Source organism: Bison bison, unplaced genomic scaffold (genome assembly GCF_000754665.1).
Source record: "Bison bison bison isolate TAMUID 2011002044 unplaced genomic scaffold, Bison_UMD1.0 scf7180017864033, whole genome shotgun sequence".
Taxonomy (NCBI): Eukaryota; Metazoa; Chordata; class Mammalia; order Artiodactyla; family Bovidae; genus Bison; species Bison bison.
This window is the reverse complement of record NW_011494605.1, coordinates 1727107-1741770: the sequence shown is the minus strand read 5'-3', so window position 1 is coordinate 1741770 and position 14664 is coordinate 1727107. Positions and strand designations below refer to the sequence as shown.

Here is a 14664-nt window from a genome sequence, read left to right as displayed (position 1 = left end):
AAATGGCAACCCACTCCAGTGTTCTTGCTGGAGAATCCCAGGGACGGTGGGGCCTGGTGGGCTGCTGTCTAGGGTTGCACAGAGTCGGACACGACTGAAGTAACTTAGCAGCAGCAGCATATCCACACTAAATCTGTCAGCCATCATTTCTGCTTTCTGCCCCTGAAGAATTAGTCAGGTTCGACCCATCTTCTACGTGGTAGCGTTTCAGCTGTTTGAGGATTGTGTGTCCCCACACCTCCCCAACTCCTCACTCACTCCAACCTCTGTCAGCTCCTGTTCTCCTGGCCGAACACCCCCAGAGCTTTACGATTTTCCACATGTGAGCTGAAATCCAGTCCTCTCCCCTTCTTCCTGCTGTCTTCTGAACATGCTCCAGATGTTCGTCATGGTCTATATTTGAGACATGGTGTCCAGGATGGAAAAGTTATAATGATGGGTGTTGGTGATGATGGTGGTGCTGATGACCGTGATAATGGTGATGATAAATAGACTATTGAACCTCCTGGATCTGGCCTTATTCTAGGTATTTTGCATGTATTGTTTTATTTAATTCTTAAAACAACCCTATTGTTATTCTCATTTCACAGATGAGGAGACTGAGGCATAGGTAGATTAGGTAACTCCCTTAAGTTCATAGAGCTAGCTAGTGGCACAGGAGAAGGAAGGAATCATTACAAGCCTAGTTCTGGGGACATACTTCTCCTGGTACAGCCTACTTGCCTATCGCTATCTGACATTGACCTCTTGTCAACCTCAATCCTTCCACTTGCATCCCTGCTAAGTCACAAGCCCCACACTCCAACCACCCTCCCACCCTTCCTTCTCTGAGAACCTTACAAGAAAGCATAGACTGGGCAGAAATCACCCTGCTCCTTTGAGCAAAGAGGAAACCAAGCCACAGAGAGGCTAAGTAACTTGCTCAAGGTCACACAGTATGTGAGTCATGTAGTTTTTCAAGATGAAGCGCAAGTGACACAGGGGCCAGACCAAGCCTTACCTCCCAGAGACTCTCTCCCTTTTTATATAACCGGAATGCTGTTTCCACAGAGGCTGAAAGGACACCGGGGCTGGCAGCGTAATCAGGTGTCTAACCCATGAGTACACACCGCCAAAACCAATTATTCAAATGAGCTTCCCAGCCAGGTTCCGCAGAAAAGGCCAGATGGCTAGATGTCTGTGGAGACTGCTCCCCATCTCTGTCCCTTCAAGTAGCCTTTCAAAGTTAGAGTTGATAGTGAGTTGATTTTAATAATTGATTCTACAGTGAAGACAGGCCTCTGTGGGACAGTTACCCAGAATTAGGGGCTGGGGAGTCTGGAGGAGCAAAACATTGTGATGGAATGAAGAACTTCATGGGTCCCAGTCTTAGTTCCGAAACCACTGATGGAATAGCGTCAGTTCCATGTACAATCCTTTGGGGGCGCCCTATATACCGTCAGAAGGAACCTATACTCGTCAGCCTTGTCTTCAAGGTGGGCACAGCATTCAGGAAGCTCTTCCTCAGCCTCACCTCCCACTGTCTCCCTTGTTGATGTTCAGTGGCTCAGTGGACTCTTTGTGACCCCCTGTATTGCAGCATGCCAGGCTTCCCTGTCCCTGATTATCTCCCTTGCCCCATGCTCAAATGCTCACTCAGCAAGTACTTTGTCCTAAGCATCAACTGGGGACCTGCAGGGGGCTTGGCCCATGCTTGCCCTCAGGGAGCAGGTGCTGGTGAGATGGATCTTGAGGGATGAGTGGGTGTTAGCCAGATAGAGAGATCGGCAACACATTCTCAACCAAAAGAATAATACTGTTAAGTAACAACAGTGATTATAATAATATAATCATGAATGGAATTTTACAAGTTGTCAGACCCTATTCTAATAATTTTTAATGATTATCCCCCATGGAGATGTAGGAGTGATAACTCATCATGCTTCTGCTCCCACTCTCAGCCTACTACCACCCATGTAGGAGGAAATACAGGGGTCAGAAAGATAGAGGTCAGAATGTTAGCTTTATTATTGATAGAAGCAGGATTTGGAAGCCATAGCTTGTATCTGTGGCTAAAATTGGCCTTCTTATACTTCACCCCAAAATTCTACTTCCCCTCCATCCACAATTAAAAGATGCTTTCTTCTTGGAAGTAAAGTTATGACAAACCTAGACAGTATATTAAAAAGCAGAGATATCACTTTGCCAACAAAGGTCTATCTAGTCAAAGCTATGGTTTTTTCCAGTAGTCATGTACGGATGTGAGAGTAGGACCATAAAGAAGACTGAGTGCTAAGGAATTGTTTCTTTTGAACTGTGGTGCTGGAGAAGACTCTGAGTCCCTTGAACCTACAGTGTAGGTTCACACACTGAACAAAGGCCAAGGGGGCAGGTGGAAGCTGACAAGCCTAGCTACTTGGAGGTTTTACACCAGCATGCAGAAGGGGGTGCATTTTGTAACGAGCTCATAAGACATATAATGTGCAAGGCTGTGTATAGAGACTGGGGGACATGATGCACGAAGCTGGTAGAATAAGTAGGGACTGGTTTGTGGAGGATCCTGAGTGTCACACCAAGAATGAAACCATAAGACCAGCTAACATGTATGTAGCACTTATCTCAAACAAGGCAGTATGCCCAGTGTTTACATGACTGATCCCATTCAATCCTTTAAACAACCCTCTGAGGCAGGCAGAATCCATATTTTGCAGATCAAGTCTGAGGCCCAGAGAGGTTAAACCACCAGCTGATCCATGGCCACACCAGAATCTTACTCAGGCAGCATGGCTCTGGAGTCCACATTTGCAACCAAAGCCACTTCTCAGGCTCAGACCAGGTGGGCAAGGGTCTTGGCAGTTTCCAAATCTGTGAAGAGCTAAAGGACTTTTCTTCCCTCCAGTTCTTCCTCTGCCTCTTTTCAGTAAAGAAATGGAAATAGCTAATTCCTGGCCCCAAGGGCTGGGGTTTTTCCCAGGTGGCTCAGTGGTAAAGAACCTGCCTGCCAATGCAGGAGATGTGGATTTCGTCCCTGGGTTGGGAAGATCCCCTGAAGAAGTAAATGGCAATCCACTCCAGTATTCTTGCCTGGAAAATCCTATGGACAGAGGAGCTGGTGGGCTACAGTCCATGGAGTTACAAAGAGTCAGACTCAACTTAGTGACTAAACAACAAGCCTCAAGGGTCTTTAGACAATGTGCCCTCTTGAGCCTTTAAAATGGTTCTCTACTCTTTGTCAGTGTTCTTTATAGAGAGAAAAACAATCCATCAGTTCTGGAATTGACTTTCAACTCTACCCTTACATAGCTGTGTGACCTTGGCATTAGTTTTCCTATCTTTGAAATATGGAAATTGGGTTTTATGAAACCTTAGACCCTTCTGACTGGTGACTGGCTCTCAGAATTGCTTTCAGTTTCAGTATGGAAATCCCCCCAAGTCCAGCAGGAGCCTAGAAGGAGGGGGCTGAATCCCAGAGCACATGCTCTCCACAGGGAGGGAAAGGGTGCTCCAACACTTCTCCTTGTCCACTAGGAATAAGCTCTGGGAGAAGGGGCACCAGAGAGTCTAGGGTTAGAGATGACCCTTTTCCCAGGTGTGGTCTCAGTGCCCCCTTCCCCAATCCTACCACCTTGCCAGAAGGACCACCACGACAGGGTCAAAACCTTGCTGACCCGTAGAGGTCAGACCCCAAGTGCTCATCCTGGCTCTGCTGCAAACCTTGGGCACACCCAGGGCCTCCTCCCACAAACATGCAGTTTGTGCACTGCACACAGGCTCCTGGTCCAGGGGTCAAGGTGGGCTGCGACTCTGCTCCCACCTGGCCAGAGCAAGTGCCCACCCAGATGGGTACTTCCACCCCTCAGCTCATATGAGTCCCTCTGTCAGGCACTGAACTGACTCCCAGGGCTGCCACAAGAGACTAGAGTGATGGTTAAGAATATAGGCTTTAGAGCTGGGCACATCAGATTCAAGTCCTGTCTCTGTCCCTTTTCCTTGCTCGGCTAAGGGCAAATTACTTAACCTTTCTGTTTATTTCATTTCTTCACATTACTGTGAGTTGGCTATGTACCTGACACTGGGCTAACGCTGAAGACTCAATGGCAAATGAAATTGACTTGGCTCTGCCCTCCCAGTGCTTTTAGATCTCTGAGCAAAACATGAATTTGTCCAAGATCATAAAACAACTCAGTGGTAGATCTGGGACTCAAACCCAAATTCTTCTGAGTTGGAACCTATGTGATTATCTATCCTCCTCTCTGCCTCCACAGCCTGGGCCACATCCCTGTTGTGATCATGTAAGAAGGAACATGAGGGAAATGCTTTAAACATCTCAGTGGTGGTGATGGGGAATGGGTTGATATAATTGCCCCTTGTGTGTGTGTTTGGGACAAAGAGCACTGCCCATTACCTTCTGTTTCCACTGCAGCAGGGCCCAGCCCACCTGCTAAGCATTTTGCAGCAGCTGTTGATGATAGATTGCCTGGCATTCTGACACTGGCCAATCAATAGAGCTGGAAGTTGCCTCGGGCCAAGGGCAATTGAATCTCAACCTTTTAGTGCCATTAAATAAAGCAATATTTATTTTGCTTTTGGTGCAAATATGCTAAATCCAATTCAGCTCATTGATAATGCTGAAAAACTGCTGCATTTGGGGGACAATTGTGTGCATGCCCTATATATCTCCACTTGTCCACGCCACCCTTCCAGGATCACACAGCCCCACATGCTCAGGGTGAGGTTGATCTGGAGCCACCGAACTGCCTTCCTCTCTACCCTTTAGAGGAGATGAAAAGGAAATCATAAGGAGGGGAATTAAAATCATCGCTCTCGTTTCAGCTGCTATTGTTGCAACAGGGATGAGGTGTGGTGTCCTTCACAAGATGGAGGTGTTTATTTGCCATTTAAATAATGTCCTCCAGAACCATTGTATCTCTCCCATTGGGCAGAGGAGGAGGAGAGCAATACAGGAAGAGCAGACAAGGGAGTAGCCTAGCATCTCTTTCATAGATCATATAACCTCCTTGATGGCTGGAGGGATTGCCAAGGGTCACTGAGTTCAGTCAGACCTGGGTTTGAATCCCAGCTCTATATTTTACTGGTTGTCAAATGACCTTCTGAAGGTCATATCTCTCTTGGATTTTATTTCTCATTTTTTAAATGGGGATAAATTCTACCCACCTCACTGGGTTATTGTGAGAGTATCTGGCATGTAACAAGTGCTTAAATACTTTTCAATATATGTCTTCAAGTAATTATCTGGACCGTGTTTGCAAACCTTCAGGGTATTTGTTCATGCATTTGTTCATCTATTCATTTACTCATTTATTCAATAGATATATTGAACCTTCTCTGCACTTGGGTCTGTAGTATACGAAGTTGGAATGGAGGTGGGCAAGATGACACAGACATAGTCCCCACCCTCACTAGGCTGACAGTTTGGAAGAAAAAAGGAAAGATACTCAAGAGTATTTCCTGCTTAAGAGAAAGATGTTACATATTACATGAATAGTCCATGGAATTCTCCAGGCCAGAATGCTAGAGTGGGTAGCCTTTCCCTTCTCCAGGGGATCTTCCCAACCCAGGGATCGAACCCAGGTCTCCCACATTGCAGTCAGATTCTTTACCAGCTGAGCCACAAGGGAAGCCCAAGAATACTAGAGTGGGTAGCCTATCCCTTCTCCAAGGGACTTCCCAACCCAGGAATCAACCTGGGTCTCCTGCCTTGCGGGTAGATTCTTTACCAACTGAGTTACCAGGGAAGCCACATATTACACAGTTATTTATAAACTTGACTTTCATAAATTTGTATTTTTTAGAATGGTCCTAATGTCAAATATTCTATATCATTGGTACCATAAATAGCCCCACTTGTGTCAGAACTTGGGTCCTGATTTTGAGCCCATTCAGAAATTTTACCTTGAGAATAAGTAACAAAATAATAGAGGACCAAGGAGACAGAGGCCCAGAGTAGAAACCCTGGCTTTCACACACAGTGACTCTAAAGTGGTGATCATAGGGGTGAAGGCCAGGCATCTGGAGGTCATCTTGTTCATTCCCCTGTATTTAGGCAGTTGATTTGGGTCCTGAAACCACTGATGAGAAACAACCTGCACCAGCACTGACCTCCTAGTGCCTGTGACCCAGTGAAGGACACAAGCATAACACTGTTAAGAATGTATAGAATTTCCCTGACTTTGTACATGCCACCAACTCTGGAATGTTCTCTCTTGTCTTGACTTTGACAAACTTCCCATCTTCTCTTCAAAGCTCTGAGAAACATGAGAACTCCTAGAGGTAAGGATTGGGTCTGATGCAAATCTCAAATGTTGGAAAACTCATGCAATAAATGTTAGTTCAGTTCAGTCGCTCAGTTGTGTCTGACTCTTTGCGACCCCGTGAATTGCAGCACACCAGGCCTCCCTGTCCATCGCCAACTCCCGGAGTTCACTCAAACTCATTTGCATCAAGTCAGTGATGCCATCCAACCATCTCATCCTCTGTCGTCCCCTTCTCCTCCTGCCCCCAATCCCTCCCAGCATCAGAGTCTTTTCCAATGAGTCAACTCTTCACATGAGGTGGCCAAAGTATTGGAGTTTCAGCTTTAGCATCAGTCCTTCCAATGAACACCCAGGACTGATCTCCTTTAGGATGGACTGGTTGGATCTCCTTGCAGTCCAAGGGACTCTCAAGAGTCTTCTCCAGCACCACAGTTCAAAAGCATCAATTCTTCAGTGCTCAACTTTCTTCACAGTCCACCTCTCACATCCATACATGACAACTATAAAAATCCTAGCCTTGACTAGATGGACCTTTGTTGGCAAAGTAATATCTCTGCTTTTTAATATGCTGTCTAATTTGGTCATAACTTTCCTTCCAAGGAGTAAGCATCTTTTAATTTCATGGCTGCAATCACCATCTGCAGTGATTTTGGAGCCCTAAAAAATAAAGTCTGTCACTGTTTCCACTGTTTCCCCATCTATTTCCCAGGAAGTGAGGGGACCAGATGCCATGATCTTAGTTTTCTAAATGTTAAGATATTGATAATTCTTTATTATTTGGCATTTTATTTAAAAACTGTATCAATCCCTTTCCTAGACTATGTTGTTCTCTTTATATTTCAACCTGCTGCTGCTGCTGCGTCACTTCAGTCATGTCCGACTCTGTGTGACCCCAGAGACGGCAGCCCACCAGTCTCCCCCATCCCTGGGATTCTCCAGGCAAGAACACTGGAATGGGTTGCCATTTCCTTCTCCATTTCAACCTAACCTTGTTCAAAATGTATGCTTCTTCCAACTCCCTAGCTTTGGAGGTAAAGCCCGGTTAGTGATGCCTTTGAATCATTTAATGAGAGACCTGGAAGAGTCCTTTATGCATGAAGTGTAGCCCCCTCATTCTACAAAATGCATGAAGCCTAGGAGAGGGAGAGGACTAAGATGTCATCCTAAGATGACATAGACACTAGAGGTGAGGCCTGTCCCCTGGCCCCTAGGCAGAGCTCCTACAACTTTACTAAGATGTTTTCTTCAATAAATATCAGTCTTTCTACTGATAGACTGGTTGCCAATAGAAGCTTTCTTTAAAAATCAGCTCAAAAAGAACCCCGAACCGGTACTGCTGATTTAAGAGTTCCATGAATGCTTTAGCTTCTAAAGCACTCCAGGATTCTTGAGGATTGAGTTGCCTTTGAATCCCCAGCCATACTCTGCTTTCATCTGAAGGCTGGATCAAGGAGTGGATCTTTCAGGATCTCTCAGCAATGACACTTTTCCTTCCGTTTTGAATCTCACTTTTTGAATCAGAGAGGCTCTCGGGAAGCAGCATGACCAGGTATGAAGATCATGGAGTCCAGGGCCAGGACACCTCCTGGATTCCATTGTGGGCCCTGTGCAGTATTGGTTAGCTGACCTTGGAAGAGTGGCTTATTTTCTCTGGCCCTCAGTGCTCTCACTTGAAAAAAAATGCAATCTGCCTGTGTGGCTGGATGTTTCTGAGAACTATATAGGATATATGAAAATGCTTGAGAAAGAATGAAATGTTCATTCAACAACTACATCTTTAATGTCTGCTGCAGTCCAGGCTTTTTGTCAGGCACAGGAATACAAACATGAACAAGGCATCATCCTTGCACTTGGGAATTCATGGTCCAGTGGGGAAGACAGATTTAACAATGACTATATCTTATGTGGTAGCCACCCCCATGTGGGGGCGATGGATGCCATGGGAGCAAAGGAAAAACACCCACCATGTGTTTGCAGAGAGCAAGTCAGCAGGCCTTCCTGGAGGAGATGATATTTAGGCTCAGACAATTTCAACAATGTACCACGGTTACCACTGTCATCACTGGCTCCCCTTTCTTCAAGGTTCATTCTGTCTGAGGATTCTGCTGAGCCATTTGTAGACATTAGCTCATGTGTGCAGTCCAGGTCAAGGTTGTTATCTTCATTTTACATATGATAAAACAGAAACCCAGAGGGGTTTTTAAAAAAGAAATTTTAAGGTCACATAGCTGCTAAGGAGTACGCCAAAACTTAAGCCTAATTGACCTCCAAAGCGTCTAGTCTTCCCAACATAACCTCATTGTTCTGTGTTATTCTGTGGGGGAAGGCTGAGACTGATGGAGAAAGTCACTGGAAGACAAATTTCAGCTAAAGACAGGGAAGATTTTCTTAACAGAGCTTTCCAAGAATGGGATAAGCTGTTTGGGAAGATGATGACTACCAGGGCCTGGCGGTGTCATGGAACAAGTGACTTGGCCAAGACTTTGCTGAAGGAATTCTTATTTGGAAGAGGGAGAAATAAGTAAGCTAACCATCTCTAAGGATACAGTTGTTTATGATTAAATCCTGTTATCAATGACAGTGTTCCCTTCCAAATTTTTAGGTGCTCAGTGAAGGCTGGAAAAACTCTGGGAACAACACCCAAATCAATGGTTTCACCTGCTTGGTGACCAGCCACTGGGAAGCAGACAATATAAAGGACCTGCTGGAGTTTTCCATAAATTTGCCCACAGAGCCATACAGTTAGAGATGTTTTCAGTTAAAGAAATAGGGACTGACCCTTCCACTTAAAAAAAAATTAAATTTATAGGAAGGAGCTAACAGAATGAAGCAGAAGCTGGAGGTCCAGATTTGGAAAACAACCAACAGAGTAGCTCTGGAGGACAGAAAAAAAGGCTGTTGGCAGGAACAATCTGCCTCTGTTCCACCACAGCAGTGCTGTATGACCCAGCTGCCAGCCTCGCATCACCTGATCCAAGTTTAAGTCCTGAGCAGAAGTAGCTGTGGCCTAAGTCTGGGTTTCTCGCTGCTCCCCTGACTGCCAGGTCATCTGGCCCATCTCTCTTGTGTGGTGAGAGAAAAGGCACCACCACAGTCTCAGCATCTTGTAACGGTAGAGGAATGAACTCTCTCCAACTCTGCTCCATCTAGTCACAGTCAGATGCTGGCATTGAAGAAAAAAATGGACAGATGCCTACGACATTAGGAGGGAAGAGAGAAGGATATGAACTCAGATCTGCCTGATTTCCAGACTGGGGGAGAAAGCCAGGAGGTCATCCCTGACCACCACTGTCCACTGCCCACGCCAGCACCTGATGGATCGCAAATCTATCAGTTTACACCACTCATACAGCATGTAGCACAAAACCATGAAAAAATACAAGGAGACAACAACGTAACATTTTTGATTGCCACCATGTGCCACAACTTGTGTGAAGTTAAAGTTGTTACATGTATTATCTCATTTAATCCTCATCACAGGGTCCTGAATTATAAATGGACATGAGCCTGTGAGCAGATCTTCTTTCTCTAGACTATGTTAGGCTGTGTTTCTTGTGAATTTCTTGCATGGAATTGTGAGAATGTTCATAAGCTGATTATGACTTCACCTGTTCTCTCAGAAAAGTTGTTTGTAGCCTCTCTGTGCTTCAGTTTCCACATCTGCAAAATGGGCATAATAAAGCACTCCCTCATAAGGTTGACATGAATGAAGTATTTCACACTTAGTACAGTACTTAATTTTTGAGACAAACAATATCAGTAACTTCTGTTGACTGTGACCCCTTGATTGTGATGGTAATGATATTGTAACATGCATGTAAAACTCTGTTTCTACTCCACCATCAGTGAGAAGCCAACATCAGCAGTTGAGTCATCTAAATACAGAAATGTGAAGCTAAAACAGTGAAGCTACTTGCCAGGCACTGGAGGCCCTTACATTTCCCCTCCCATTCCCTTTATAATTCACTGTCACCACCTCCTCACTACATGCTCTGTGATTTGATCAACCCAAATTGCCCACATTCCTCCAAAAGCCTGGGTGGCTTCATAATTCCTTTCTTTGCTTACACTTTTCCTTCTGCCCCCACACCATCAAACATTCGTTCAGTAAGACCCAACTCAAATGGCTTCTCCTCAATGAAGCCCTTCCCCATATGTCCCCACGAAACATTAATTACTCCCCCATGGGGTTCCCAGCCTGCTTATTTTAAGTGAGAGAGGAAATTATTATTATTTACTCCCCAACCACCTTGAAGGTGAGATAGTCTGAGTGGTCCTACTGGTGGTCCCCAGTAGAGTCCTTTTTATTTTTTTCCTGAGCAAGGTGATAGGTGGAATGTATATGTAATAAGCTGTAGTAGTAATATAGTCACTCAGTCATGTCCAATTCTGAGACCCCATAGACTATAGCCCGCCAGGCTCCTCTGTCCATGGGATTTTCCAGGAAAGAATAATGGAGTGACTTGCCATGCCCTCCTCTAGGGCATCTTTCTGATCCAGGGATCAAACCCAGGTCTCCTGCATTGCAGGCAGATTCTTTACCATCTGAATCATCTGAGAGGGGGGTTAAATTTTATTACTTAAGGAATAGAGGGAAGGGTTTGGGAAACAAGATGGAATGGATTAAATTGTAAGACAGGGATAGAGAGAAAAACGGGGACATTTGGGCAAAGAAAGGCCATCATCAGTTTTAAATCTGATTAAAAATCTGCAAAGAACAGAATTTTATCCTACAGGTGATGGACAATCATAGATGAATCTTGATCAAGGAAGCACGATCATCAGATCTGTGTGGGAGACATTCTGGAGACAGGAGAAGGATGGGTACAGTCATTTGAGTTGTGAGCAAGCACAGGGTTTCTGAAGTTGTCCCTCAGCCTGGGCTGGCCTGGAGAGTGCCTACAGCACACAAAGGCCCAGCAGTTGGAGGCACAGACCCAGAGACCTGGGGAAGGTTCCTCCTCCCAAGGACAAGTAGGGCTTTGAGTCAGTCTGGAGGAAGAGCAGGAGGAAGAGGGAGATGGGGAGGTCAGAGGTCACGGTCACTTGTCCTAGTGAAGTAATGAATGTGCCCAAGGGAGGTCATGGAGAAGGTGGGCAGGGTAGCTCTCACCGAGCAGGTGACCTGTGAGCTAAGATTAGTGCTACGTGAGAATGAATCCTGTACCTATCTGGAGGAAGAGGCTTCCAGGCCAAGGGGACAAGCTGTACAAGAGTCCTGGGGCTGGAAGTACCCAGTGTGTTGGAGGAACAGTAGGAGCCCAGAACCTGGCATGGAAGCAGCAGGGGGTGGTGGTAAGAGCTGAGCTCATAGCAATAACAGAGGGAAAGATTGAGGGCAGAAAGAGAAGGAAGCAACAGAGAATGCAATGGTTGAATGGCATCCTCAACACAATGGACTTACGTTTGAGCAAATTTGGGGAGATGGTGAAGGACAGAGAAGCCTGGCATGCTGTAGTCTATGGGGTCACAAAGAGTGTGATATGACTGAGCAACTGAACAACAGCAACAATATTTCTGAGTATGTAGTTCAAACTCTTGCAATAAAAGTTTTACTTAAAAAAAAATAATAACAGAGGGGACCACATGGTCGCTTGTAGCTGGTGGTAAGGACTTTGGCTTCCACTCTGCATCTATAGAGAACCAGTTGAGCAGAGAAGGGCCATAATCAGACTTATGCTTTAATAGGATCACCCTGTTTATTGTATGAGAAATGGGGATGGGTATCTAGGATGAGAGGTAGGGTGGGAGGTACAAGGCTGGAAACAAGACCAGGTAAGAGAGTATTGCAATACTGAGCTTGGTCCAAGCTCAAAGCAGCCGTAGTGGAGGTGATAAAGCAGTGCTCGGTTCTGAGTATATTTTGAAGGTAGACACAATGGACTGGCTGTGAGTGTGAGACAGGGAGGAACAGTGTGGATACCAGTGGTCTGGCCTGAGCCTTCTTTCTGGCCCTGTATAGAAGAAGCACATGTGTCCGATGGTTGCAGGGCATGAACACGGAAGTGAGATGGCTCCACAGAAATATGTTTGAACCTCTCCGTGACTCAGTTTTTTTTCCTGTCAAGTGAGAATTATAATAGCAGTGCCCTCATAGTGCTGTTGAAAGGAACTGAATTAATACATGTAAAATACGCTCAGTGCTATCTCTGGCCAAAAAAAAAACTGCACTAGGTAAGTGACATAATGACTGCTCCCACTCCTAACTGTGTTTTGGAGAAGTGAGGAGCTTGGCTTGTCCTCTGTGTACTGACTCTGACTTTGGGTACTGCCTAGGTGCTCTCTGATGGGGTTCGACCTGAACCGCCACTGGCTGGATCCCTCTCCATGGGCCCACCCCACCCTGCATGGGGTGAAACAGCTCATCATTCAGATGTACAACGACCCTGTGAGTAACTGAACCTCCTCAGCTTTTGCTGGTCTGACGGCTTGATCTGGGAAAGGGGCGATGTGGTACTGGGACAGTCCACCAGGGGCTGCAAATGAGGAATTCAGGGTCAAAGTCAGGGAGGGACTAGGCCTGCTGGTCTCTTCTCTGAACTGAACAAGTGCCTTCCTCACCCCTCACAAACACCAGCTTCCATTGTGGAGATCTCATGGAGGAAGGAAATATACCCACTTACATTTGTCAGGGCTCTTGGGTTACAAGCAAAAGAAATACAACTTGTGCTAACTTACAAAGAAGAGAGAATTTTTTAGAAGAATCCCAGAGCCTCATATAGGCAAAGATTGCAGCCTGGCCTCCTGTATCTGTAGGGAACATGTGCCAAGTATCACATCCAGCACTTCTTCCACAAGAGAGAGTGACTCCCTCTCATATTCTAGCTCCAGTTCTAAGTGGATTGTGCTTGGCCTGACTGGGAGGACATGGCCACCTCTGGGCAAGGCAACTCTGGCCCAAGAGGCGAGGATCTATCAGGACAGGAGAGCCTCACTGGAGTCATGTAGCCAAACTTGCAGTGTGTGGTGTAGGGATGAACATATTTCCAGATAAAAGGACCTGCTGTTCCAGGAAGATGGGGAATGGGGAGATGCACACTGAGTTTGTTCATAGGGGCAAGACTTTGTGAGAAATAGGAGAAGATACTGGGGTTTCATAGCTGAGAGAACTCTGAAGAGTTATGAGAGATGACAGACATCTTCCACTTGGAGCCAAAGCAAGAGGTAAGGCCGATAGAGAAACAGAGCTTTTTAACCATTAGAGTTGCCCGATGATGGGACGGGTATGTGAGCTGTGAACTTGGCCTTACTTAAAGTGTTCAACTTGAAGCTAAATGGCACTGTCAAAAATAGTGCATGGAAAAAAAAAAGAAAAAAAAATAGTGCATGGAGGAGACACAATTGTCTGGGAGACATTATAGTGAGATTGCATGCAAGTCTCTTCCAACGTTGATGACCGTGCCTTATGACCCTCGGCTGCCATCAGGTGACAGACACGATTGCTAAAACAGAAAAGGTTCCAGAGTTGGGGTATTTCAGTGATACACCTGTGTACCACATTTTACTTGCTTTCTTTGAAGATGCCAATAAGAATACCCTAAATTAAAGAGCAGTCTTTACTGGCCAGACAAAAATGTGTACATAAAAGCAAGTCTATTTATCTTGTTTTTACAAGCAAGGATTCGTGAAAAAGTAAGTGCTTAGGTGCAAAGTAGTTAACTCAACAGCCATCTTGATCCTTCTCTGGGAGCTTGCCTCCCTAGGCCTTTTACAGCCCACCTGCCATCAGGGCTTACATAGCCACAGCTTTAGCATATCTGCTTCTTTCTCCAACTCACCCCTCCTTGTCTACAAAAGAAGCTGTTAGCTATGCTCACCAAACTCCATTATTACCCTGAACTCTTGATCCATCCTGACGAGCTTTCCTGGCAGAGAGAAGTTGCTTCTAAATTTTGCAGGAGGTGTCTGTTGTCAACTGAGTTTTTCCCCTCAGAGCTCAGTGTTAACTGCAACCTCCCTGATAGAATCCCCACACCTCCTTCTTCTGCCATCTCCTTCTTAAAGAGAACAGCCCCCACATTTTTTCTGGTGTAGTTAATAATGGGTATTCAATAACTATATGTTGAGTTGAACTGGATTGAACATGGTAAATCCTGTTAGGCCTACTGTAATATGGTTTATAGGTTCCAAACAGCTATTCACAGAAGAGATAAAGAGATATGACCAAAGACAAGACATGAGACAGGAGAGATGACAGAGTGGGGGCCATGGAACAAAGCGGTGTTTTAGGTGAATCCCCAAGGAGAGAACTAGGGGTGGAACCAAAGGGAGGGTGTCAGGTTTGTTAAAGAGAAGAGACTGTCATCAATCTGAGGTCACTGATTTGCTCCCAGGCAACTGGGCCCTTGATCCTGTTACAGAACACGATCAGGGGTTTTGGGGGTATTAGGATATTCTTTGTGCCATGAGT

General features: G+C 45.5%; 1 protein-coding gene across 1 annotated transcript in view; it reads left to right on the top strand.

The window, feature by feature from the left end:
• Positions 1-14664, top strand: part of AGBL4 (ATP/GTP binding protein-like 4) — a 1466590-nt gene that overhangs the window by 1350727 nt on the left and 101199 nt on the right. Inside the window, exon 9 of the mRNA XM_010834456.1 lies at positions 12531-12642. Coding sequence (XP_010832758.1) covers positions 12531-12642 — 112 coding nt within the window. The remainder of the gene's footprint in view (positions 1-12530; positions 12643-14664) is intronic.